A 27706-nucleotide genomic window follows, 5' to 3' on the forward strand; every position below is an offset into this window, starting at 1 on the left:
TCCAAAATTGACATACATTCAGTAGACGTCATGGAAGAAGCCGTCCGAGGAATATATCGGTCGCTGATTACCACTTTCTCACAATGCTGCCTGACGTGACGGTCAAGCATCATGCTCCCAACTGGTAAATCACTTGTTTCAGGCGACGGGGCATCATGTTAGTCGTGAAACTGTTAATCGGCAACTCAATACAGCAGGACTGTATGCAAGAAGACCTGTGCTGTGTGTGCCATTGAAACGGGAACACAAACGTACGAGTTACATATTGTGTCAGAAGCAGGTTGCATAGGAGAACACCAGTGGAAGCGCGTTATGTTCTCCGGTGAGTCGCAATACAGCCTGTCGTCTGATTCTGGTCGGACATTAGTGTGGAGAGAGCCAGGCACACGCTATTACCCAAACTTCATTGCTGAACAGCTGTCCTGTTAGCGGTGGTTCCATCATGGTGTGGGGCGGGATCATGCTGGGTGAGAAAACGGACGTCCACATTTGTGGAACATTGACTTTGACGGCCAATGATATCGGGCTGAAATTCTCCATACACATGTGTTCAATTTCCGAGGAGCATTTGTTCCGGACTTTCTGTTTATGGATGACAATGCCCGTCCACACCGTGCAGATGGGTGTCTGAGTATCTGGAGAGCGAAGACATTACGCGCACTGCATGGCTTGCATACTCGCCGAAGTTAAATTCCACTGAGCATATGTGGGATGCTCCTAAGAGGCGAATAGCACAGCGCGATCCACTAGCACGTACTTTTCCTGAACTGCGAACAGCTCTCCTTGAGGAATGGCGCCATCTGCTGCAAGACTGAATCAACACTTTGATTTTCAGCATGTTGTGCCTATGTATCTGCTCGTGGTGGTCACACGCCATATTGACTGCCTATGCCGTAGTACAGTCCAGTTTTACATGTCGAGGTATCGAGGTTCTGAACTTTCTGGCCACCCTGTACCTCCTAACTGTATCATTGTTCTTCATTTGTGTTGTATCGTGCACTTTTTCCGTCTTTTTGTTGATTATACTTGGTGGAATGATCTTTTCGCTTTTTTCTGCTATTTCATTAGAGTTGCTTAAGTTTTGAGGAGCAATGTATGTTAACAGACTCCTCTAAATGAAAGTGTCTTATTATTAAACCATGTTGTTTGTTGGACATCATGTTCTTGCTTGTTTAAATTCGGCTTGTCTTTCCAGAACCGAGAATGTACAAGCCGTGGACCTATAGTTTAAGGTGGAATCTGAACCACCATAAAGTATCCAGTTTCAATGCTATGCTATCCGGAATGGTATTCGGCATCTTGTACACCAATCGTGCGCACACTAGCCACTGGGTCAGCGGATAAGGCAGTATAACATTATAATTATTGATACTGTACGGGCGAATCTCGTACTGTATGAATGACTTTGAACCATCTCTATTTATTGAATGAAGTGAAAAATTGAACGATGCGAATTTTAAATGTAAAAACCAAAAATTATTTCCGTAAAAATGACCTTTTATGATACTTTACGGAAACATTTCTTCTGATTTTAAACCAATGTTACACGAACTTTTGTAATCCATTTCAGCGTTCTCGGTAATGTTTATACAATACGTTATTTTCTTGTATTCAAAACGTTGCTGGTCCTTTCAAAGTTGTCCATCAGTCTTAACACTATGCTCTTATTAGATATATAAAGCATATGGAAACGTTCTCGCATTCTATTTGAGCTTTCTCTTAGCTGTACGTGGTTGTGTATGCGCTTTCGGTTCAAGAGACCTGGGTTCGATCCCTGGTGGAAGATCAAGTGGTTCGGAAACACAGAAAATTATAGGTTCACTCTCATATAGCGTCGGTGCTAAAAGAGATGCTAAACTCCAAATCAACCTGAACCAAACGTCTATATTTACGTTGTGTATTAACAACAAAATTCCCAGTGCAGTAATAGCGTGTTGTAGTAAATAAATATCTTCTGTCCAATATTGTATCTAGCCAATCTTGTCAATGCCGGAAATTCTTAGTGCGTGTTGCAGATACGACTGGTTGGCTACCAAATGATTTTCTACACTTTGATGTACCAGAGGAGTGGCTCGAATCTTACGAACCATTATATATATATATATATATATATATATATATATATATATATATATATATATATATATACCTTGCAAAGAGGATATCGTAAATAAAATATCACTCTATATCGTGTATAATTTTCTATTTTTCTTTCTATATTTTCGAAAATGCCTCTTTTACTGTGAGACTATTACTATGAACACCACGATTGCAAACTACGAATGCGTTATGTACATTTGAAATTATATAGTTAAAATATTATATTTTAATATGTTCGTATTTTACTTTAAACTGTGATTTTAGATATTATATCAGCAAATGAAAGATGTACTTTGTAGGTTCATACCCTGCAGTGGCGGATCTAGAAGATGAAAACTAGCGGGTGACAGCAAGAACCCAGACTATGATAGGTACACCACGAGTTTACTACAAACTTTCAAATATATATAAATAGCTTAAATCATTTTTGTCACTTAGAAATCTGGGGGGCCTGGGTTCCTTACCCCGGGCTAGATCCGCCATTGAAACCCTGGCGAAACAATGGAAATAAGTTGTATTTCATTCATAAAGGCAAACTAGTTCTTTCTATCTGTATTGCATTTTTTACCAGTTGTTGTAGTGGGTAGTGGAAGAAGAGCTTTACACATAACCCAAGACTACTTCGTCATTTAATATATTTTTGAATCTTATATATAGAAAACATATTGCTTTTGTTACTGCTGTTCATAGAACACATAAAAACAGAAACGTTTTTTGATGTAAATTGAGTATACGAACAAAATGTTCCGATTTCTCTCTTAACCCTCCTTTCAAATCGGAAATGGTATAATCAAAATTTGTGGTTTCAATGCTGATCATCATAAAGCAATAAATGGTAATAGAAACGATAAGCGGATTTTTGAATTGGATCCAACGTCCAAAGAATAGGTTGTCTTTTCACACTTAGGCTAGTTTTAGACGGAAGCATTTATCGTAGCATTTCTCGTAGCAAAAATCGTATCATCGATATCCTACCGTGTAAAGTAGCAAATGCTTTAACATTGCCCATGCCATGGTTTATCCTATGGGAGATTTTGTGCCAAATATCCATGCTCTTTTTTCTGTGTTGGATATTGAATTGTAGTGAAGAAAAATGAATTGGAGTAGGGATACTATCATTATGCTGATTGAAAAGTATGAGGAGCATCCTTGTTTGTACAACGTTAAATAATCATATGCTAGAAAGGGTTTTAGCAGAAAACCGACTGAAATCTCTGTTTCTAGGTTCGAAGCCATAATTGCACTCTTCTCCAGTGATTTGTTTGCTACGTCACAACAAGATGCTTATCAAAATGCTACCTTGTAAAAGCACCATATACTTTCGATGCCATAGAATATTATACGAGATTTTGGCAGCACATCTGCTACTAGAAATGCTACGATAAATGCTTCCGTCTAAAACTAAAAACTAGCCTTACAGCTTTACTAAAAGTGCAAGTGGTAGAAATCAACTCCCACTTCCTGTTTCATTATTGATCACCATAAAGAAAAAAGCGGTCGGAGAAAGCAAGAAACGTTTTTTTAGAAAAAATGAAACCAGTTTTTGAAAACGTTCAAGAAAGGTTTTCTTTTTTTTAAAAAAAAAAGTCTGATCTGGTGTTAAAATCTGGATCAAAATTGAAATGTCAATTTTTGCTTTCAGTTTTTCTACAAACCAGTTTGCAGTTGTTGTAAAAACCGTTTCGACCATCACCATAGTCTACTCAAATTGGAAAAGGTAGAAATTAATCATTTCCCGTTTCAAGTTTAATTACCTTACAACAAAAATGTAGTAGATAGCAAACAGAAGCTTCTTGAACTTTATTCAGTATGAAATATTGCATCACAATTTGAGGAATCCTGGAGCCGACCATAACACTTCCGACATATGTTGCTCCGTTTACGAGTAATTAGGGTTTAAATATTTGACCTTTGACCTCGGTGGTCAGTGCTTTTGGAACATGTAGTAGTTGATGACTTGTTATTAATTGTCGAAACAGTACCTCAATATGTTGCTCCATTTACGAGTAATTTGGATTTAAATATTTGAACTTTGACCTCGGTGGTTAGTACTTTTGGGACATGCAGTAGTTGCTGATCCATTACTAAATCTGAAAACTCCACCTCAATATGTGGCTCGGTTTAAAAGTTATTCGCGTTTAAATATTTGACCTTTCACCTCGATGGTCAGTAGTTTTGAGACATGTAGTACTTGATGACCTGTTACTAAATGTGGAAACAGCACCTCAATATGTTGCTTCGTTTACGAGTTATTAAGGTTTAAACATTTTAATTTGACCTCGAAGGTCAGTGCTATTGGGACATGAAGTGGTTGATGACCTATTACTAAATGTGGAAACAGCACCGCAATACGTTTTACCGTTTACGAGTTATTCGGGTTTAAATATTTGATCTTTCACCTCGATAGTCAGTAGTTTTGAGACATGTAGTAGTTGATGTCCTGTTACTAAATGTGGAAACAGCACCTCAATATATTGCTCCGTTTATGATTTATTCGGGTTTAAATTTTTGACTTTGGACTTGATGTTCAGTAGTTTTGGGACATGCAGTACTAGATGAATGCTTGTGTAATTTCTGCTATGTTACATAGGTGTTGATAGAAGGGAACGAGTACATTCCTGCTATTGGTTCATATTCTCTGCTGTATTAAATAGGGGTTGTAATCTGTGTTATGTTAAATAGTAGTTTAAAAATAGCCCATACTCTTTTATACATAAAGGGTTGCAAAAATAGGTGTTCGTAGTCTCTGTGTAATTTCTCATATTTTAAAATAGGGGTTGAAAAAAATGGTCATAAAAAGAGAACGAGTACATCCCTAAAAAACAGTTTACTATACCTGGTCAAATCTCTAGTATCTAAATAGGGTTGGAATATGTACTCATAGTCTAATGCTATGTAGCCTTTCTTGTGTAATATCTACTATGTTATATACGGGTTGCGGTATACCATATAGGTGTTTAAAGTCGTTGCTATGTTACACAGGAGTGCTGCTAAAATATGCGTTCGTAGTCTCTGTGTTCACAGTGTTATGTACTCTACGCTATGTTACATAGGGGTTGATAAAAGGGTACGAGTACACCCCCTTATTATGTTATTAGTCTTTGCTATGTTACATAGGAGTGCGTTCGTAGTCTCTGTGTAATTTCTGCTATGTTAAAATAGGGGTTGAAAAAGTGCTCATAAAAGAGAACAAATACACCCCGAAGAAGTGCTCATAAAAGAGAACGAGTTTTCGGGGTGTTCGATTTTCCATGGTTGGACGATACGCGTGACACGGCATGTCGTGCGACATTGGAAAATCGAGTTCTTCGGAGCAGGCGGGACCTGGGAAAAGTGAAAAATTCATCACAAAGTGGAGTCAAGTGACGGTATAACTATTCACATGGAACACAGCATTGGTTTCTACGATCTACTAATAGTTAGTAACAAGTTTTGTCAATAGTAGATTTTACGTGTGAAAAGCATGCTACTAAAGGATTATTACCTATGTAATAAGAGCCTTCAAGGTTATTATAACCCATGAGTTGTCGTTTTCGTAACGTCAATAACACTTGTCAATCAAATCATAAAATTGTATTCGATGTTTTCAACTGAAGTCATACCGGACAGTAACTTACGACTTGGTCATTGCACAAGACGTTATACATACTTTGTCTGGGGATCTTACTATTCGGAAAATGGGAACCGACAATCCAGCGTTTGAAATAGAAATTGATGATGTAAGTGCTTTTTTGTGTTAATTAATCATTTAATTTTTATACAATTTCTTAAAATAATACGGAATATTTCATTACTATTGTTAATACATAAAGTAGTTCGATAATAGCAGTAGAGAATTCTCAGAAAACTCATGAATATGATTATCATCTTAAGTTTACATGTCCTAATAAATTCAGTAGAGAATTTAAATTATTCTTACTTGAGGAAATGCCTTCTCCTGGGTAAATTTCCTTGCGTTCCTCCGTGAACGCGTAACTGTCGAATCGACGAAGGACTTGCCTACCAGAAATTATTTATAGCATCTACTATCAAATCACTGTGCTTTTATATGGTTGTTTTTTTTCTTTAGAATGAATAAAATTCGCTTACTAAGATCGGTTAATGCCCTAAAAATGAGGACATTAAATAGTGTATTAACTCAGGCTACAAACAATGCTCATTCACACAAAAGTACTACATTGAACTACTATCACAACTGCCTTTGTGTGCTTATACGTATATTCTAGGGATGACCAATTCCGCGGCAGAGATTCGTGAGCTAAGCTATATATCCTAGCGTGTTGGACTGTCTATACGTAGCCATCTTCCTGCCAGTTCCTAAATTCCACGTCGAAAATGAAATAAATCTTTGAGTTTTACGAACCACTATTATGCCGGTTAGGCTAAAGGAGACAGTGATGATGAGTAATGAATGAAATGGTGGAATGAAGAAAGTGGGAGGAAACGGGAGAACTCCGAGGAAACCCATGCACACGGTGTTTGTCCACCACAAAGTTCACTTGGCGGGGGCTGGGATCGAACCAGGGATCCAAGCACCAGAGTTGAACACTCTACCACTGAGCCAATCAAGTTCCTAAATTCTTTGTTGCGTTTTTCGAACCGAGTGTGGTTTCACCTTATACTGTTGCAGCAGGGTTGCGCTTTTGGTTCACCAATGAAGGATATTTTCATTGTAGTGCAGCCTATATCAGCTTCAACTGTTCGGAAAAAGATCGGCATTGACGATGGCTCTTGCTCAAGCACTGTTTTTGCATATTTGGATTTCTTTTTTAACAAAATACCTACTTTTCTCGCATGTGACAATCCGCTTCGGGAAACGCACTCACGCGGATTTTGCAGCAGTTGTCGGCACACATCCAGTCTCCTGTCAGTCGGAGCTGGGGTCATCTCATGTGCCACATTGCGGTAGCTCCTGATGGTTTTCTCGACTTTGTGAAGATAATGCACTATAGTGGAGTGGCATTTACCGACTTAGTTTGACAATCATCGTGTGCTGATGGATGAATTCTCAATGGCATGTCGTATGGTCTCAAAATATGTTACCCTAGCTATTGGTTGATCTTCGACATTTTTACAACCTGTACGAGATATCTCGAACCTATGAATTGCTGTGCTTTGATTCACTGCGCCTTTCCCTTTCTCCTAACAAATGGTTTGGGTTGCTGCCGCAGCGTTATGTCAAAATTCGGACTCATACAGTAAAAATTCACGTATCAGACATTGTTGGGCACTCATTGTCACTGCAACTAAAAACTGGCTAGGGATACTGATGGCGTGGCGGCCTCCGTGTTAAATAGTCCACTTGCCACCTTACTTCTTGGGCCAGTTTGGCCTTGTACTTACCGTCGAACACGGCGTATACATGCGTCTGCTATTTGTGTTGTAAGAATACTGAAAGACTTATGGCTCACCTTTCAATTACATATTTTTTTCTTTAAAAACGTATCCTTTTTTCAGCTTAACCAGAAGGACATGAATGCGACAAACGTAGCTCCCACAGAAGATGGAATGTTGCCTATAAACGGAAACTGTGAAAGGTGTAATGAAGATATTAAACCAAAACGAACTATGTTGTATGGAATTAATGATAATCCACCTTGGTACTTGTGTGTTATTATGGCTTTACAGGTAAAGTAAATATGAAAAATGTGACTTATTTTCTTTCAGGCGAGTAATAATTAAATTTGAGGGTAGATGAAAAATTTAACTATATTATTATTTTTCAATGAACTTTGATTGTCAACATACATTTAATTATAAGGGTGTTCCAATAAAAAAAGGAACGGATTTATTATGCTTCATATTGGAAGAATAATAATAAATATTCGTGAAGAGGGTGTGCAACAGTAGACTGTAATTTGCCGAGTTCGTTTGGCAACCATCGTGCGATGGTGGATGGATGCCGATTTAAAAATGTCAAGTTTGTTTTACACAAAATTTCTTTTGATAGGCTATGTTGGTAACACTGGTCTTACAAGTAGCTGTGTGATATGGATTTTAGTTGGTTGAGTGAAAGAATTGCAGTTCTCTCCAAGACAAAGATGGAAGTGGTTGCAACAAGAGGACGCTGCGTTTGTCTTGCCGCGTGAGAAATTACGGGCCAACTCCTCTTTACAAGTAATAACCAGAAGTGGCCAACTAGGCCATATGGCCTTGCTCTTTGCTACTACTATTTGTTGTTGGGGCATCTGAAACCTCAGAGATCGACGCAAACAAACTCCGAACAGTGAAACTCACGGAAGAAATTTAACGTTTTATCAGCTACATCAATGAGTGTAACATTAATTATAAATTTCATCGATAGACGAGTTCTACAGAGCAGGTCGTGGGGAACATTTTCCTGATGTCTTTTAGTCTTAAATCGGAATATTTATCCCTTGTAATATTATAAAAATAATTACCATTTTGTAACTATACAGTAGTTTATTAAGAATATCAAATTCGTCACTTTTAACGGAACATTTTTGTATATTACATATTTAATGTTGTTTTCTAATTAAAGAAGTCATAGAAATACTATACCCACAAAATTAACTGCATATTTACAGGCATAAAATACGAACTTTTCCCTTTGAGAATAAGTCTTAAAATGGAATGCGACTTATATGCTGTATATATATTCAATTTCAACTTCAATAAGTATTATCTATTTTGTGTTTCTTAATGTCTTCCTTATTTCGTTATACGGTGCGCAACAAAATTCCAGCTACATACATTTCAATGACTCCGTAAATATAGTTTGAAGACAATTGCTTTATTTACCGTTTCATAGAGGGTGTCCCATTTAAAACGCAAGTTGGAATCAGGTATAGGCAAACTTTTGAACGGAATGAGGTACATGTATAAATCATCAACAATTTGACGAAGGGTCGTACCTCAAAATCTCTCTTTTTCAGACATAAAGAAAGAAATATAATTCCACAGAGGAGGACAAAGTTAAATATGCAATAATTGGTCAATAATTTCACATAATTATTATCTGGATTAGGTGGCGAGTTATAACATGTTTAACTGCTTTCTTGTCCACGTAATTATTATTTCTTTCTTTAGGCCTGAAAAAGTGAGATTTTGAGATACGTTGACGAAATGATACACGGATTTTTAGTTTGATCAATGCAGATATTTTTAAACATAAAAAGCAGCTAATTAAGTCCACCTGTGTACATGCAATGTTGCCAAATGTAAGTGAAAGTGTAAAGAAATATTTACACAACATGGTAAATCCTATGTCACACATGTGCATGGATATGCAGCCCACAAATTTCAGCGCGGATTTGTCGGTTGGATCGGTAGTTATCATATTCGAAGAAGAACGGTTCATTTTCACCATCAGCTTGTCCAGAATTCTATCATTAAAGGCGTACCCGCGAAAACGTGAGTTTTGAAGTTTTACGCTACGCACTGACAACAATGCCTGTGTTTAAGTACAACAGCATATGTAGTTAGGTACTGTTTATCATATGGAATCATTGAAAACACTAAATAAAAGCATTGAAAAAAGTAGGAAAAATAGCGTATCTTCCATGCACCCTGCAAACTCTGTGTGGAAGAAAGGGAAACGTAGCCTCACAATACATGTTGAAAATGCCCGCCATTCTCGTCCAAACAAAGATTCACACATCTTAGTATGTTGGAAGCAAATTCACGGAGAGTTGACAGGTTCATTTCCTCAATGGCTCTGCTGATGTTGGTTTTCAGGTCTTGTACAATCTTTGAGTTATTTGTATACACGATTTGTTTTCAGTAACCTCATAAGAAAATGTCTGGAGATGTCAAGTCCGGGTAGCGACTGGGCCACAAATTTTTACTTATTACTCTGTCACTGAAAAACTCAGTCAACATATCCATAGTTTCATTTGACGTATGACAGGTAGCCCCATCTTGTTGTAACCAACAATCGCGTTCATCAGATTCAAGCATGGAAATAAATTGGGTGATGATGTCACGATACACGGTACCGTCAACTGTTGTGTTGAAAACAAATAGCACCAATTATTCGACGTTGTGAAATTGCACACCATACAGTTATCTTCTCTGGATGAAGTGGTTGCTTGTGAAACACATGGGAATTATCACTTGACCAATATCGTTAATTTTGGCTATTCACATACATGTTTAAATGGAACCATGCTTCATCACTAGAGATAACTGTCCAAAACATCCATTCCTTGCTCGCTGATGCATGATTTAAACCAACGACAGTATCTACTATGTGAGACGTTGTCTATCTGCTTCAATTCTTGCATAGCCTGTATCTTAAATGTATGCAGGTGCAGCTTTCTTAAGGCTCTGTGTGCTGTTGTTTTTGGTAAACATGCTTGTGCAGCAAGTTTACGAACTAACTTTCTAGGTAATTGTGAATTGTCGCTGAATTGTTGATATATCCGGCACACCGCTATTTGGAAATCTTTCTTGAAAAAATGCTATTAAGATTTTACATTAGCACACGACTTTAATTCAAAAAATGTTCAACAATAAACACTCTCTCCTCTGTGGAATACCTCATGGTAACAAACAAACCCCTCACTACGACACAACACAAAACACACCACACCAAGTAAGACGATGAACTGCACACTGCCTCTTTACTTCGCCCTTTACCTGTATTTAGCCTCTTCTTACAGGGTTGCAGGGTGCATGTAAGCTACGCTACTTTTCCTACTTTTTTCAATGTGACATGCACATGTGTGGCATGCGATTTACCATGTTTTGTAACGTTTTTTTTTTTTTTTTTTTACACTTTCACTTATATTTGGCAACACTGCATGTACAAAATTAGACTTCATTAGCTGCTTGTATGTTTAAAAATATCTACAGGGATCAAGCTAAAAATTGGTGTATCATATATAGGCCGTTCAAAAGTTAGCCTATACCTGATTCCAACTTGCTTTTTAAATGGGACACCTTGTAGTAGGCCTACGTGTATTCTTTTCTCTAGATGCACTTGCACTATAGACCTTTTTTCGAAGTGCTTGCGATTATAATTATAGTACCTTGTGTTTATCACTTTGTACTTTTTTTTAAAAAAAATATAAATAGTCTCTATAAATACTATGAAAATATTTTTTTCCTCAAAGTTAAATACGGAAGACAGGCACTCTTATACGTCAGTGCGTCCTACATATAAATGCGTATTACATGTCTTCAAATACAGAAATTGATTGATTTGAAGTTAAACATTTTTTTTTCAATGTCATGGCTGTATGAAACTTACTGATTAATGTGGAAATTAATACTCTGGTTTAGTCCGCAGCAAATATTTCACCGAATGTTTGACCACGCGCTCGCGTACGGAAAGAACTCGCGTTAGCCAGTTGGCCACAAAGGAGTATGTGCATAGAATAGTGAGGACGTTGAACAGCCCATACTGCTTTCACATCCGGGACTTTGTTTTCATGAAAATCAAATACAATAATAACTTCTGTAGAATAGAGCGAAAGAACATATATCATAAGGCAATAGCTTCCTAAAGATCAATCAAACTGATAATCTATATTCCCTCCATCATTGGTAACACTCTTTTCCCAATCTGAAACCACGTGATTGATTGACCTCTTTTTTAAAGAGTTGTCTTACAAGGAGACTTACGGAAGTGACTCATCGATTTGAATGAAACTTTTCGTACTTGTAGATCGAAAAATAATCGACACGTATTTTTTTTTTATTTCGGCAATGGTGCGGGTTTAATGGTAGAAACGAACCTTTGAACGGTAGGGGTGGTATCCAAGCATAGACAGAAAACAATAATTTAATGTAGAAGAAAACATACTACCAGGGGGGTTTAGAACAGCTGATGGAGAATCCGATGTCAAAATTACAAAATTGAACATGGCGGATCCAATATGGTGATTACAATTACAAAACGTCTTCTGGTCTGAAATGCTCTGCAGTTAGACAAGAACAATCATAGTTGGCAGGGGTTACTTCGAGAAGGTTGCTGACCGATTTGAAATCCCTTTCTGTACGTATTTTAACGAGATGCTTGATTCAAGTTCATCTCTGCGCCTCTCACTATTAGGGGTGCTTTTTAAAAGTGAATCCTCTCAACTTTCACTATCCGTGGTGCTTATTAAAAGTGAGTCCCCAAGTGTCTCACTATGGTCCAAAACAACCTCTTAAAATCTGGAAATGTCCTTGCGAAAGTATCAAATTTGGTAAAATTAACATCAACTCTTGTGAGATCATCGTTTCAAGAGGTTTCTCTCACAGCGTCTAATGCAAAGTCCATTTTGTTATTCGATTCGTGGGGTGATGACAATTCATCAACTTTTGAACCTATTTTAAGAACAAAAGAGTACGTCAAAATAGAAATCCTTCCTACAGGAACAAGTGGTAGGATTCAGCCTCTTGATGTGTTCTTCTTTATGCCGTAACTTCTTGAGATATTTTTCTCACTTTGTCCTTCTCTACAACTATAACATAAATATGCATCTCCATAATAATACAATAAACATCCAATCACTGATTCATAATCAGATTTCTTTTCCCAGCTTTGCAAATCTTATTAGGTATGCGTGGTACAGAAGTGATTATTTGGAAGAAAAATCATCTGCGTTTGAAAATCCCGTAACATTTTATTTCAAAGATTCTGCAGCATTTTGCGATTTGTTTACACTTATTTTCGTAATAAGGTGTGCGTGGTTAAACGATGTTTATACATCACACGCCTTTTTGCGGAATATCATTACTGTTAAATGTTTTGTCGATAAATTTATAATTATAACAATTGACGATATATGCAGTTCTGATGTAATGAGAGGCGAGGGGACTCACTTTAAATAAACACACCGACTAGTGAGAGACGAAGGAACTCACTTTCAATAAGCACCCCGGATAATGAGAAGCGAGAGGATTCACTTTAAATAAGCAACCCTAATAGTGTGAGGCGCAGAGATGCATTTTAATCAAGCATCTCGTTAAAATACGTACAGAAAGGGATTTCAAATCAGTTAACAACCTTCTCGAAGTAACCCCTGCTAACTTCGATTGTTCTTGCTTAACTACGGAGCGCTTCAAAACAGAAGACATTTTGTAATTGTGAACACTATATTGGATCCGACATCCTGAATTTTTGTAATAATTCTAAAATCTGTTGCGACAGCTGTTCTAAAATCCCCCTGGAAATAAGTTTTCATTTACATTAATTGATTGTTTTCTCTCTATGTTTGGAGACTACACTTACCGTTCAAGGGTTCGTTTCTACCCTTAAACCCGCACCATTGCCAAAATAAAAAACAAAATAGGTGTCGATTACTTGTCAATTTACTACAAGCATACAAAGTTTCATTCAAATCGATGAGTGATACTTCCGTAAGTCTCCTTGTTAGATCCATTGCTGTTAAGCCTGATTCTCCTGTACTTCTTAACCCGAACGAAAGCAGGTTCCTTTCCAATTATCCAAACATGTGGGAATAACACAGAAATGGATCACAGTTGTAGATTTTATGGAGCAGTGTTTCCTAAGGCACACTGTTAGCTAACTGAGTAGGTCCTACCAGACTTCTTGAACTTAATCTCTTACCGCGACGTTGCAAGGTGGTTGATGTATCATTGACATTGATGGTAGCACTTTTAAAATAATGTATCAATATTAACTGGGGGATATACTGTATTGCTGTTTGCAATTAATGAAAAATATAGGAAAAACAGAATTTGCTGAATAGTAAATTATGTGTAGTGAGGTGAGATTGTTTAAAATATGCACATGCAGTGTAATTACTCGAGTATGTACAAATTTTTGGAGACTAATAGAATAAATTACGTTAAAGAGATGAAGAGGCAATTTGTATTCACTAAGAGTTGATTTAGACTATGTATGAGTCATTGTAGATTTGTTACACTTTAACAGAGTATAGATATCCTTTTGTGGAATAAAGAAAGAATCCTTTAGCATTTGGTTTATTTGATCTGGCTAATTCTACCGCAGACTGTTAAGCTATAGGTATTGGAACTAATTCACTGCAATATCACATTGAGCTGACTCCCGATTTTGATCATTTGTATTTGAGATCAATCTTATCTTAAAAGCCATTCAGGCAATAATAGCTGAAGATACAGGGAGATTTTTGTTGAAGACTGGAATCCTTCCTATGAAGAGCTGTAGCGATTGCGTGAAAACTTACAGGTAAAGAACTATTTTGTTCATGTTTAAATGGAGTAAACACACTGATGCTGAACTGAAGAGGAAGTATTCCTCAGATAAACTCTTAATTTGCTAGAAATGTTAAATATTTATTAGATTAGATAGTGTATAGTTTTTTATTAGTTCTGACTGACTATTCAGAAAGTTTTTAGAGAAGGTGGAAAGGGTAAGTGGGAACTATTTCTTGCTTATGATGTTGGAATGTTGTTGGATGTGAGGCCACTGCGTTAGGAAAGTAAATAACAGTCTGCTTCCAACGATGCATCTAGGGAAGATGTATTTTGGCTTTTAATTATGGAAAACCATGTACTGTACTCACAAATCGTCCCATTATAAAGCAGTAACAGAGGCTGAAATTAATTCATCTTTCAAACTCTTCTGATAAAATAGTAATTAAAACTTTTCCGATCTTTCTTTGACTTGGTGATATCATAACACGAGAAGCATTTACCCAACTCTTAAATCAGAAGAGTCATTTCGGATTTTGTCGAATGGAGGAGGGACAAGATTCTCCACCAACATGAGTTTCAAGTTTCTTTTCTTTGTTTTTTAAACAAACATATTAATATGCCATTTATTAAAATACATGTTTCTCAAATCAAGGGAGAGGCAATTTTCCGTGTTTAATTATATCAAGTCAGTCTCAAAGTCATATGCATGTTTTGCATATAAGTAAAGCGGATCTTTCTAGAAGTCTGATTTTACTATTATTTCCAATAAACATAGAGGAGCCATGCATATAGTAGCATTTTTGTTCCTAAATTTATTCCTAAGAGATTCTGACTTTTGACTTTGAGTTTAGGGTCCTGTTCAGTAGTGAGGCTTTGTGAGGCGTGGACTTACAGCTTAACGTGCGATCCGAACCACATGAGCTCCCGCAGGGAATAGAACTCGAGTTTCTCACACCAAAGACACGTACGATATCCACATAGCCAAGAGGGAGTTCTTCTTCAAGTGATTCTAAAGGAGAATAAATGGAAGTTACACTAGTAATGCAATAATAGCCATTTTGGGGGTTTCCGGAAACTAACTTAGACATCTTGATTAGCCAATCGTCTGTTTCAGCGTTTCTCATTGGACATTCTATTCTCGATTGGAGAATGAGTTGGCATTACTCATACAGCTTTCATTTGCTCTGCCTCATCAGAATCATCTGGAGAACTAGTTTGTCGCTCGGTAGATTGCAGACGTGCCTTTGGCTTGAGAGTTCGGGTACTATTGCCGGTGAGAGCTTATGTGGTTTGGATTCCACGTTAAGCTGTAGGTCCACGCCTCAAATAGCCTTACTGCTGAACAGGAAGCTAAACTCAAATCAAAGTTAAAAAGTCAGAATGACTTGGGAATAAATTTAGAAAAAAAATGGTACTTTAGGCATGGCTCCCACCTATTAGTGAAAAGTGGTATTATTATGAGATAACTGCGATACTTAGTAATTCATTTTAGTTCCAAGTGTGATTTAGTTTATAACAAATCTAATATACTGACTTGATTAAAAGTGAATGTAATTAACATTAATAAACTACAGAAGTACATATTTCATACTGCCTTAAAAGGATTTCTTTTCGGAGAAAAGATTACGATTGGTAACTCAGCAATGCCTAAAGTTTTTAGAAATCGGTATAAACTAAATCTGTTTGTGACTTTCTTTTAGCACTACTTGACCATGATTGGAGCCATAGTAGCTATTCCATTTATTCTAACGCCTGCCTTATGTATGAAAGATGATGATCCAGCTCGTGGCTACATTATCTCTTCAATGATTTTCATAACTGGATTAGTTACCCTCATTCAAAGCACCTTTGGCTGTAGGTAAGATAAATCATTATTATCTATTTTTCAAACTATTGTATAAAGATAAGTGTCCTAATCTCAAAATAGTTCTCATTTAAGCTTAGAATGTGAAGAAGTTTAAAGCTTGAGTGTGAGAATGTGATAAGTGAGTGCAGTGATGCTTTCAGATTTTCCCCGGGGTACTTTCAATATATAGCGGGTGAAACTAATACTGCGAAAATACTAGTAATGTACGTTGAACATAATTCGATACATGCTTCAGGTAATATGCCTCAGAGGGTTTGCCCCCCTCCCGAACCACTCCCTGAAATTTTGATTGTGTGAGGGTGCCTTGAGACAGAGGAAGATAGTCTCTGAGTTGTAAACACTAATGAATAGGCAACAAAAGCAAGACAAAGTATGTTTTATAGTAATATGATAAAATATAAAAATACATGGTGTGTCAGAAGCACATGTACATAAAAATTTCCTTGTGTCATTTCCCATCACCGTACACAGCTAAGCGTGGAGAGAGAGTTGATTTTCCCGTCTGGCAGTCACAGTTATAGAAATTTAACTGCAGACACTAAGGGAGAGCAAATAAGATCACGCACAACGCAATGGCATTATTATTATTATTATTATTATTATTATTATTATTATTATTATTATTATTATTATTATTATTATTATTATTATTATTATCTAAACAACGTAGTGTGTGACACTATCCACGTAGTGGAAGAGTGAAGAATGGGATTGAAAAAGGGATATTAACCCTCGGACTACCAACGAGGGAAGTGTAGTTTGTGCCCACCTCAGTATATTTTTTTGTAATAACTCCTCTAATCGTTTCTTTAAAATTGTAAGAAAATATGTTATTGCTCAACATGTTTAGCTAAAGCGTATACCTTACGGTGGTTCAAATTGAACGTTAGTGTGTCCTATAAAATTTGCTATTTTAAGTTGGTGGACACAAAGTTGGTAAGGGATGTGACTGACATGTAGTTGTGTTACTATTAGTTGGCAGTATAATAAATAGCAGTATCCCGCCTTTTCTGAATTTGGCGGTTAGTCTTATTCCGTGTACTGTTAACTGCGAGAGTTTCACGTTAGTGTGTCTCCTAAATTTGCTATTTTATTCCGTAAGTACTCGCGCCCCTTTTTTGTGACAGCAGTACATGCGCGGGGGTCCAATAGACCCCCAAAAATTATATATATATATATATATATATATATATATATATATATATATATATATATACAGTGGCGGATCCAAGGAGAGGGCTATAGGGGCCATAGCCCCCCCCCTTGACGCTCAGGTATACACTGGATAAAATGGGCTTCAATCCTGCTTTACACTGGATAAAACGGCAAAATATGGTTTAGCCTCTCCCTTGATCATATCCTGGATAAAAGTATTTGGTGCAATTAGATTTTTATCCTCGTTTTAAAACATTTTGTTATATTTTTTTCATCAGAACTTCTGGGTAGCAACATATAATTTAACTTTTTGACCCCGCGCGAGTACTTAAGGGTTGAGTTGGTGGGCACAAAGTACTCTTCCCCGTTGGTAGGAGATGCGACTGATATTTACAAGTGTCACTCCTAGATGGCAGCATAAAAAATAGACGTTAGTCTTATTCTATGTACTGCTCACTTTAGCCCCTGTAGATTTTTAGCCCGTTTCTAATTTGTTTCTTTTCCAAGAATATATTTAATACCCACTCCATTGGTATTGGCGTTACAAAAAAGTACCTAGGTGGTGCGAGGGTTAACCAATGTGTTAGCTGCTGTGTGCAAGACCTCAGCAAAGAGCACAAGGAGTCTGTAGATGGAACACGACCTAATCTAGTCGAGTATGTGTCGTATTCCTCTTTCTCTTCCGTACAAAGAAAAGAGACATTCATGCAAGATTCAAATGTTACAACAACTCAGGAAGATCTTGATCGTTGCATTCAATTCTATGAGTGGGCATACGACCACATCAATGAGCATCTTCACTTGTATTTCCTGTACGGTTCAGTTACAAAGCTTTGCTTTACGTTGATTACGATGTTAATAAATACAACCAGAGATATTCGAGTGTTTTAAATTTTAATTGGGCAGATACTTATAAAATTTCATAACGAGAAACTATATAATTTATACGGTTTACCAAGCATTGTCAGAGTCATCAAATCTAGGTGGCTTAGGTAAGCAGGTCATGTAGCTACGATGTAAGAAAGTAGAAACGCTTTCAAAATCTTGACTGGAAAACCAATCGATAACGACCATTAGGAAGACCTAGGCGCAGATGGGAGGACAATATTAAGATGGATCTCGCAGAAATAGGAATACAAAGTTGAAACTGGATCCATTTGGCTAAGGATAGAAGTCAATGGGGAGCTTTTGTGAACGCAGCATTCAACCTCCGGGTTCCATAGGCTATAGAGTTAGTTAGATAGATATATACTTATAAAATGCAAGAAGTGAGATCATAGTTTAATGCTGACAGAATAATCAATCATTTTCCATCGAAAATACTCTTGCCGCGGAGGGTTACAAACACCTCGTGAAGAAGATGCGTTCCTGAGCATGTTAAATAATGCTTGCGGTTCTCTTGCGATATTTCATCATGATGATATCCTTCTTCATTACGAGAAATGGGAGAACCCTGAAAATCCACGCACACGGTGTTCGTCCACCACAAAACCCACTTGGTGTGAGCTATACGGATGAATTGTTCGTGAATATGTCGATGGACATTTTCTTTGTATAGATCAATCCCCGTGGCCCTATTGAATGTCCAGCGCAGTCTCCAGAGCCAAACTACCTTTTCTCCGATGAATAATTATAAAGGAATAATTCTATATTGTCGGCAGAGTAACAAATGTACTGAGTAATAATGAACTGGTATCGATGTTAAAATGAGTTGTCTGAACCGCGTATAGGATGATAATGATATTAGTATACTTATTAGTATGTTTCTCAGGCTAATGGTAGTCTCGTAGGTAAAATGAACAAAATAAGTACAGGTAAAATTGTTGTTATTGTTATTAGACTTTTATTAGTGAAATTGGTATTATAATTAATCTATAATTAATAATAGAATATTAATCTTTGTTCAATATTACTAACCCCAACGGTACTGATTTGAATTCCTAGCTAAAGATTTTGAGGAACTGGTAAGGTGGCTTACACACAGGTATTGTTATAGATGTAAACATTAAGTATATAGTATAACTTCTTTTGTGAACTGATTTTTGACATACCCTGTATAGTTGCACAATAACGAAACAAAATTCATCCTGAATAGAGCATATAATACGTTTAAGTGAAATTCTGATCTAATTTTAATAACATCTTTATTTTTAGTTAATTGTTCAGAAATTCTGGGTAGAATACATATTGGTATACTGTATTTTCCCTGAATGGTGTAGAACTTGTCGAAGAATGGCTTGTGTTCCTTTGTTCAACGAAATTCTTAACAGAGTTTCTTTAGGTGCTTTGAATCATTGTCTTGTGTAAGCCAAAATTCAGTACAATGACATTTTTAACCCAGATGCTTTCAGCAATTGGTTCTTTGATAAATAACAAGTTCTTCCTAATCTCAACAGCAATTTCAATAGACGTTACGGTAACATATATCAAATTCAACAATTTTATTAGCATATAATGGGAAAGAATGTGCAAAAGATAAGACGGATAGAAGAGACAGATCTCTACAGAACGAAATGATATGATTGAGTATTAATCCTCATGCGAAGTTATCGATCAAAACGGACTTTTTGTACATCTAAAAAGTGATGTTGTACGACAACCACGCTCATCTATTATGATGAACCTGATACTCAAGTGTGTATCAGTTTCGCTTTGAAGATACTCAAGCGCTTTGGAGAATTTACCCTTATCAAGCTTTTCATTACAACTCTACTAATAGAGTAGCGTAGTCGCTAACGCTCTCTGCTTTTGTGCGAGTGGTCTCGGCTGCGATTCCTGGTGGAGACACTTGGTCGGGAAAGTGTAAAAGATTTTTTTTCCAGGTCATCCATCCTGAGAGAGGTTTTGCTAGGTTTTCTCCATTCCGACCAGGTAAAAACTAAGATAGTACCTAACATTATTGTCCCAGGCCGCTTCCTTCCTCCCCAATTTCCTAGATAGTGTGATCGCCGAGGGGCATTATCCCTCATACCTGACGGGTCTAGCATGTCCGTAGATGCCGAAAGCCAAAGAAATCTAATTTTTAATCCTAATCCTAACGACTCTAGTAAGACGGTCAGTAGACAGTACGGTTATGTCAAAAATTATGATAAGTTTAAAAACTTGATTTTTCTACAATTATAATATTGTCCAAAGATAAGACCTATATTAGTCGATAGAAAACATCGAACTGAAAAGTAGTGTGTTGGATGGTAAACTCTCCAAAGTAATCAAGAAAAACAGATTTTATGACACTAGAGCAGGATTTCTCAACCTAGGGGTCGCGAAGATAAGCGGAAGAGATAAATATAATTAGAATCTAATACCGGAAAATATTTTTAAATATTATTTTGAATTTTCTTCTGATAGCCATATTTTTATTTTTATACATACTGTTAAGAACAACAAAAAGTAGGTCTACTAAACGTTTTCAACAAATGCAGATTTGATTAAAATCAATTTAGATGAAAGAGTCACGATATGAAACTAAAATGAGAGATGCATATAAAAATACAGTAGAGCGTCGATTATCCGAAGTAATTGGGGGACATGGGTGTTCGGAAAACTGGTTTGTTCGGATAATGGAACTGTGCATGTTTATTTGCCAAAAAGAAGTACTGTACAGTAAATTTATTCATAAAAAGAAGTGTGCTGATTGTTGAAACACAGCGACTGGCGGCTTGGCCGGTCAGCAGCGCCTTATGAAGGCCCCATTAGAAGCAATGTTCCGCCAGCGGTGGCTCAGTGCGGCGACTACTGTGGGAAACTTGGTTTGGGAGTGAGGAGGATGATGGATGGTAGGGTGGGAGAGTAACAGGTGCGAGCGAGTACACAGTTCGGTTAAGCGGTCGTTCGGTTGACCGACGTTCGGATAATCGACGCTCTACTGTACCAGAAAAATACAAATGCAACAATATCTGCATATTGAAAAACAATTAAAATTGAAATTTAATTAGATACGTGTATTTGTAAGCGAATGGTCTTTTCTCCAGGAAGCTGGCCAAAATGAAGGTAAATTTTTGGTATAAGATTTTATTTGTTTCCTAAATTTAAAATGTAAACAATTTGCTTTTAACAGTTTTTCGTGATATTGAACACATGTACAACAATATTCTATACCAAATTTACAACAGTATGAGGTAACTCAAAGTGGCGGCCTCTCGAAAATTAAGATAGTCTTTAAGTTTTTTTTTAAACCAAAATTAGAAATCACTGTGAGCCAAAATTAAAGGAGTTATTAAGTTTTAAAATTTTCAAACGTTCTCCATTTTGAGACAGTATGACGAATCGGATTCGATATTTGTAATATGAATGAAATGGCCAAATTTGGCTTTAATTCATTCGCTTTTAGGGGAGTTACTATATCCACTGTATACAGAAAATGGATTTTACTATTATATAAATAGATGAATATCGTGAAATTTCTGCAATAGGTATATTAAAATTCCCACACAAGCTTATTACAAACCAGAAATTATTGTATAAGGGGGTCGCTGGCAAGAGGATGTGATAAAATGGGGGTCGTGACCGGAAGTGGGTTGTGAACCACTGCACTAGACAGTACGTAGTTCGTTGCCAATAGTAACTCATACTTTTTATTCTGCTGAAATAGTTGTTCATTTATTTATGTGCTGTATGTATAAGAAATACACTGTTAACTAATAGTGTATTGTTATTTATCTTTTCCTAAAGACAACACACGAATTCTAATAGTAAAACAGAAACTTCTTGTCTAACAGATTTGTAATATTATAAGTTTGCTTCGAGCCTCGTTCTTCTATGTTCGTCCATAGGTTGCCTATTGTTCAAGGAGGAACGATATCCTTTCTGGTACCTACACTTGCCATCCTAAATCTTCCAGAATGGAAATGTCCTCCTGAAGAAGAACTGTCGCAATTGTCTCCAGAAAATAGAACCGAGATATGGCAGGTTCGTATGAGGGAACTATCAGGTGCAATTGCAGTTTCGGCGCTGGTACAAGTCGCCATTGGATATTTTGGTAAGGAAAACATTGTTTTATTTTAAAGATTAAATCACTCTATACATGTATTATATTGGTGTTTATTATATAACCGGAATGAAACAATATATAAGGTCTGTTCATCTCTCATGGCAAATGACACACTCACCTAAATCTCCTACTCATATATTAACGACCCTTAAACTTACTCAAGCGTTCTGATTTTGAACACTTCGTTACAGTCTTACTTAAAACGCACTTTTCTTATATCAAATATTATGTACCTGATGAGTTACTGTATTTCTTTTGTAAAGTGGTTCTCCTGAGTTTACATGATGATATTGTTGGGAATTGAATTGCGAGGGGAAATATAAGTGGCTTTCTGCATTACTCTACAAGGTTAACATATGACATGAGAGAAGTAAAAGTCAGTAGACGTAGTACACTTCTCATTTTGATTGGTTATTGTATGCGATTGTTAAATATTGATTCTTGTTATTTGAAGCGGAAAATGAAAACAAGACAAAAATTGTCACGTAATTCAATTCGATACGAAGAATATAAAAACAAGAAAATCCTAAACTTTAGACATATTAATTTTAATGATTTATAAAATATTCTTTAATTCTTGAAGTTCTTTTCTTTGGTTTAGGACAATCAGTTAGTACCCATAAATCCATGTTTACTAGTTTTATATATGGAACACAAAATTAATTATGTACACGACTGTCGTTACGCAAATTTGATTAGGTTCAACTTATCCTTTGGTGAAAAACTTGCACACATGAAAGAAATTTCATGTCAAGGTAGTATGTATCTCTGGCAACACTGCCATATCTCTGACGTGACTTGTAAACAACGAAATAAGTTCGCGATCTTGGTCTGGACAAATAACGGGTGTTTTCTTTTTAGAGGCGGAGAACTTTAAGCTAGTACCACTGTTTTGGTTTGGTAATTCATCATGAATAGACTCACGCCGGAGCAACGATTACAAATTGTGCAAATTTATTTTGAAAACCATGGTTCAACTCGAGTAACTCATGGGACATTCCGTGCATTTTACAGTGCTCATAATCGTCCATCAGAGTGATTAATTCGAGAAACTATGGACCGTTTTCGCAATACTCTTTACTCTAAACCAGGGGTGTGCAACTTAGAACAGTGGGCGGGCCAATCACAGAGCACTAAATGGCGTCGCGGGCCTCACTGTAGGTATATCATTTTTACGACAATTAAATAGTATAGTATTAAATGATGGAACATGTTCGTCGTAATTTACATCACAATAACACAAAACAACTGTTATACTGGTAACCAAAATATTTACTCAGTAAAGAGGAGCAGAATAATGTATTTAGAACTTTGTCGGTACATCTAGCAATCCTTATATCGAGGGAAATTTCTCCCAAGTACCTGCGCTTGCCCAGTGCTTGTCTTCAGGGCGTTACAAGGTTTTGCACTGTGTGATCAATGGAAAACTTTCCAATTCACTCTTAACAGGTTTTGTAAAAAAATTTAAAAAATATAATAATTATTGTTTTCAATAACTGATCAATGGGCCGGAAGACAGGGTTAGGCGGGCCGCATATGGCCCGCGGGCTAGCTGTTGGACACGGCTGCTCTAAACGATAATACGCATCCCATAAGACGCATGGGCCGATGGAATCATTGGTTTATATGTCTCCAAAAATGCTGCTGCTCAGAACGTTATAGTTAATGATGAGTGGTATAGAGACATGATTACTAACTTTTTCATGCCTCAATTGAAAGACGTTAATGTTGCATACATGTGGTTTCAGCAGGACGGTGCCACATGCCACACAGCGCGCGCCACAATTAATTTACTGAAAGAAACAATTGATGAAAGATTAATTTCACAAAATGGACCTGTTAACTGGCCACCTCGTTCGATCGATTTAACACCATTAGATTATTTTCCCTGGGGACTTACGTAAAGTCGCATATCTACGCCGAGAAATCAGAAACAATTGAGCACTTGGAAGCCAACATTCGACGCGTTATTGTCGAAATACAGCCTGATTTACTTCGAAGAGTGTGTGAAAATTGGACCTTTAGATTACGGCATGTTTGCGCCAGCCGCGGTGGCTACATACCCGAAATCATATTCAAAGATTAATGCCATAAAATGATCTGTCAAGTAAAGCCAATTTCATGAATATTAAAAACATTTTTCTGTGTTTCATTTCAACATAAAGTTCTCCTCCTCTTTAAAAGAACACCCTTTATATCAAACATTTAATATCGTTTATTTATTATTTATTTATTTTAATTTCTAACTTCTTTAAATATTTCAAGTACTTTTCTCTCTTCCACCAAAATTTCAATGACATACTTTCTTTCATGATCCATCTCTGTTATACATATTCCTGCCAGCATAAATCTGTAGAAACATGACCAAGAATCTGGTTTTAAAAAATGTATGACAGAATATACATTTAAATATATCATCGTGTCATTTGACTTGTGAAACTGAGAATTCGTTTTCAGGTTTTAGTAAACAATTTGTATTATACTTCCCACATTTTTTTAAGTGTTCTATTCCATCAATTCATTTAATTCACAAGTGACAGACAAAACAAATGATATAAGATATTAACGCACTTATAAGAGTACTTGAGTACTTTTAAGTGTATGTTATTATTACGTGATCACAAATAGTTGTAATTTGAAAGTATTTTTTTTAAAATACAGACCTATACAAGGTATCATTACCAAATAGACTTAACAGTGAATATTTCACTATTGACAACCTAGCCACTCAGTGCCTAATTGGGGATGCAAAGTTGAGTGCAACTAGGCGCCTTCCACTCACCATCTAGAATGAGTGGGACAAACTCTGATATTAACTTGCGAGAGGTTTCTCATTTGGGGATAATTTAAATAACGATACGTCCACTTCATTAAAATAAAAACACTGTATTTCGTTATGCTTATGAGTGTACTGTAAGATTTCAGAACTCTAGTAATGACGGATATTAAGATTCATTTTGCCAGACGAGTACAGAAACGGTCAAGTATTGAGCTTTTGAATCCTGAATCGGTGCTACACATACCTGGATGAACTGGTGTATTTCCCTCGTTGTTCCGGCGTTGAACTCGGCTCCTTTAAGCTGAATCTCCTAGCTGATGAAAGACGAAAATGAGCATTGAGGTATGGCTCCTCTCCAATGCTACTCTCTGAGTGACGTTCTACGTTGTTAGGATGATTTGGAATATGAAGTATTTCCTCCTCCTGTCATCTGGCTGTTTCTCGAATAGAACTCGGTTCTCCAAACTCGAACCGAAGAATGATCACTGTAACTTGATCATAGACTCTACTATAGACTTCCTATCGACTCTCGATGAATTCTCTTCCGAATGTCCAAGATCTGTCGAATCTCGAAGTACTGATCCCAAAACCTTCTCGTCCTCCAGTTTTGTTTCGCCTTGTCCAACCTCCGTCGTCTGCTTGTCGTCTGCTTGTCGTCTGCTGCAGCACGTGCAACACCGTTTTCACATGGAGAGACAAATTCCTTCCATGTGTCAAAACTCAAAATTGCAATCCTCGACACGTTCTGATTTCCCGATTCTAAGCAATTCTCCGTACATCCGTAATCTCATGAAATTCGTGAAATCTTACAGATTCACTTTATACAATTTCTAGAATCTGGCTAATGTGAGGATAGACACATTGTCAACATTTCCTTCCTACATTGCCAGACTCTCAACGATGACATTCTTGTACACATGTGTTTACAATAAACTGCTGACACAAACATGAGCTACATTGTGCAGCTTGCATTTACTCACATATACAACATTTAATTCCAATAACCTCAATAAACGATTTTGTAACATAAACATAAAATAGAATCAAAATATACAAATTACTTTCCTCGAAAATCGAGTCCTGCTACATGGCCCCCCTTAAAAACTTGGTTGCTCCGCAAACCAAATTCGACCTCGTAAGAGGGCGATTTACCATAAACACCCTGTACATGATTTATTGAATTCATATTGAAATATAAATATAAACTTGAAATAAAATAAAATAAAATATGTATTATTATTCAGAATATTTATATAAATAGTAATCAATATTCCTTCACCTAAAATTATTAAAATGTATATATTTAAATTTTTAATCTTTCTCTTAATCCTATCATTATAAAATACAAAAACTTCAAATGTAATGTAGCAAAGTATATTCTCACGACATCTAGTGAGTTTTCGCTGAAATATTTGCTCATCACATTTGGTCAAGAGTGATTGTGCATAATTACATATATGTTAGTTTGCAAGTACTCTTGAATTATCTCCTCTTAACGACAACGCTTTTAGAGTGTCAAGTTACCAAAAACTTCCACTACTCTGTCTGTCCATACGTGCCAACCAATGAATTTATTGGCCGTATCAGTACTGGATCAACTTCATTTATTTCCACCGCTATGTCAATGGAAATCTAAAACAAAGAACTTGTAACATAGCTTTCAGAACATAGTTAGTTAATATATTCACATTTGCACTGTAAAAACTTGAAAATATAATTGTTTTATTTTCATCAAAATTTTATTCACTGACATTTTAGCATGAACGGAAGTATAATCCTGCCGCAGGGCGTTGGATATCCTGTAGATACTTCCAGCATAGTAACTGCAAGATCAACAGTTTTCAATCAAGTGCGTCAAGGATAACCTAACTTCCTTTTCCTGCCTTTCTGTTCGCGCGTCACTGTTGACTGGATAACATCGAGTGTTAATATTCCGTAGCAATTATTACGTTATTAGTTTTAAAACACTGTAATTTATAATACAACGATGTCACACGGTGTATGTGAATGCTTTTATCCGTGCTGAATGTTTTTCGGCTCACTAAAATTGTTCCACTTCTTGATGTTTACTTTCGGGATTTCGTGCGGGATCTCATGCACTGCAGTAGTGTTACCGATATTCAAGGCTCATACTAGTACTCAACCTTTACTCTACCAATCTGGCATATCCGTTTGTGATTAAAATATTTAAAATGTGATATTAAAAATTAATAAAATATGAGAAAGTGATAAAATGTTTAAAAGTAAAAATGTTATTGGTTAATACGTGATATATACTTAAATGGATATAACTACTTTATGGACATTACACAGGATTACACAATGGACTATTTACTGGATTATCTATATGGGTAAGTACAAAAATTTTACACGCGAATATATTTATTTAAATACTATGAATATTTACTTATTCTTAACCTACAATTATTATTATCCCTAACACTTGTTAACTGCATACAAAAATTGATTGCGATTCAGAGAAAATGATGGATTTTACATTTCCTTAAAATCCTGAAGGCTTTGGTTGTTAAATACGGCAGCCTGACTTGCCGTATCATCCCAATCAAGATTTGGCTACAGCTAGCACATTTATTACTATCTATATACATGGTTTTCTTATAAAATCTGACCGGTTTTTCAAAATTTTAAAAACTTGATTCTTCTTCATACTTGAATTTGACATGACTATCATGACGTAATTCTTTTTCTTTTCATTCAATCA

The 27706-nt window shown here is 36.4% G+C and overlaps 1 protein-coding gene across 1 annotated transcript in view; it reads left to right on the forward strand.

The window, feature by feature from the left end:
* The first annotated feature begins 15956 nt into the window (after window positions 1-15956).
* LOC145669302 (solute carrier family 23 member 1-like) overlaps window positions 15957-27706 on the forward strand; it is a 62584-nt gene continuing 50834 nt past the window's right edge. The window contains exons 1-2 of the mRNA XM_081737614.1: window positions 15957-16051; window positions 21988-22193. Of these exons, the coding sequence (XP_081593740.1) occupies window positions 15957-16051; window positions 21988-22193 (301 nt within the window). The remainder of the gene's footprint in view (window positions 16052-21987; window positions 22194-27706) is intronic.

The sequence above is a fragment of the Thermobia domestica genome, chromosome 13 (assembly GCF_964235325.1).
Source record: "Thermobia domestica chromosome 13, izTheDome1.hap1.1, whole genome shotgun sequence".
Taxonomy (NCBI): domain Eukaryota; kingdom Metazoa; phylum Arthropoda; class Insecta; order Zygentoma; family Lepismatidae; genus Thermobia; species Thermobia domestica.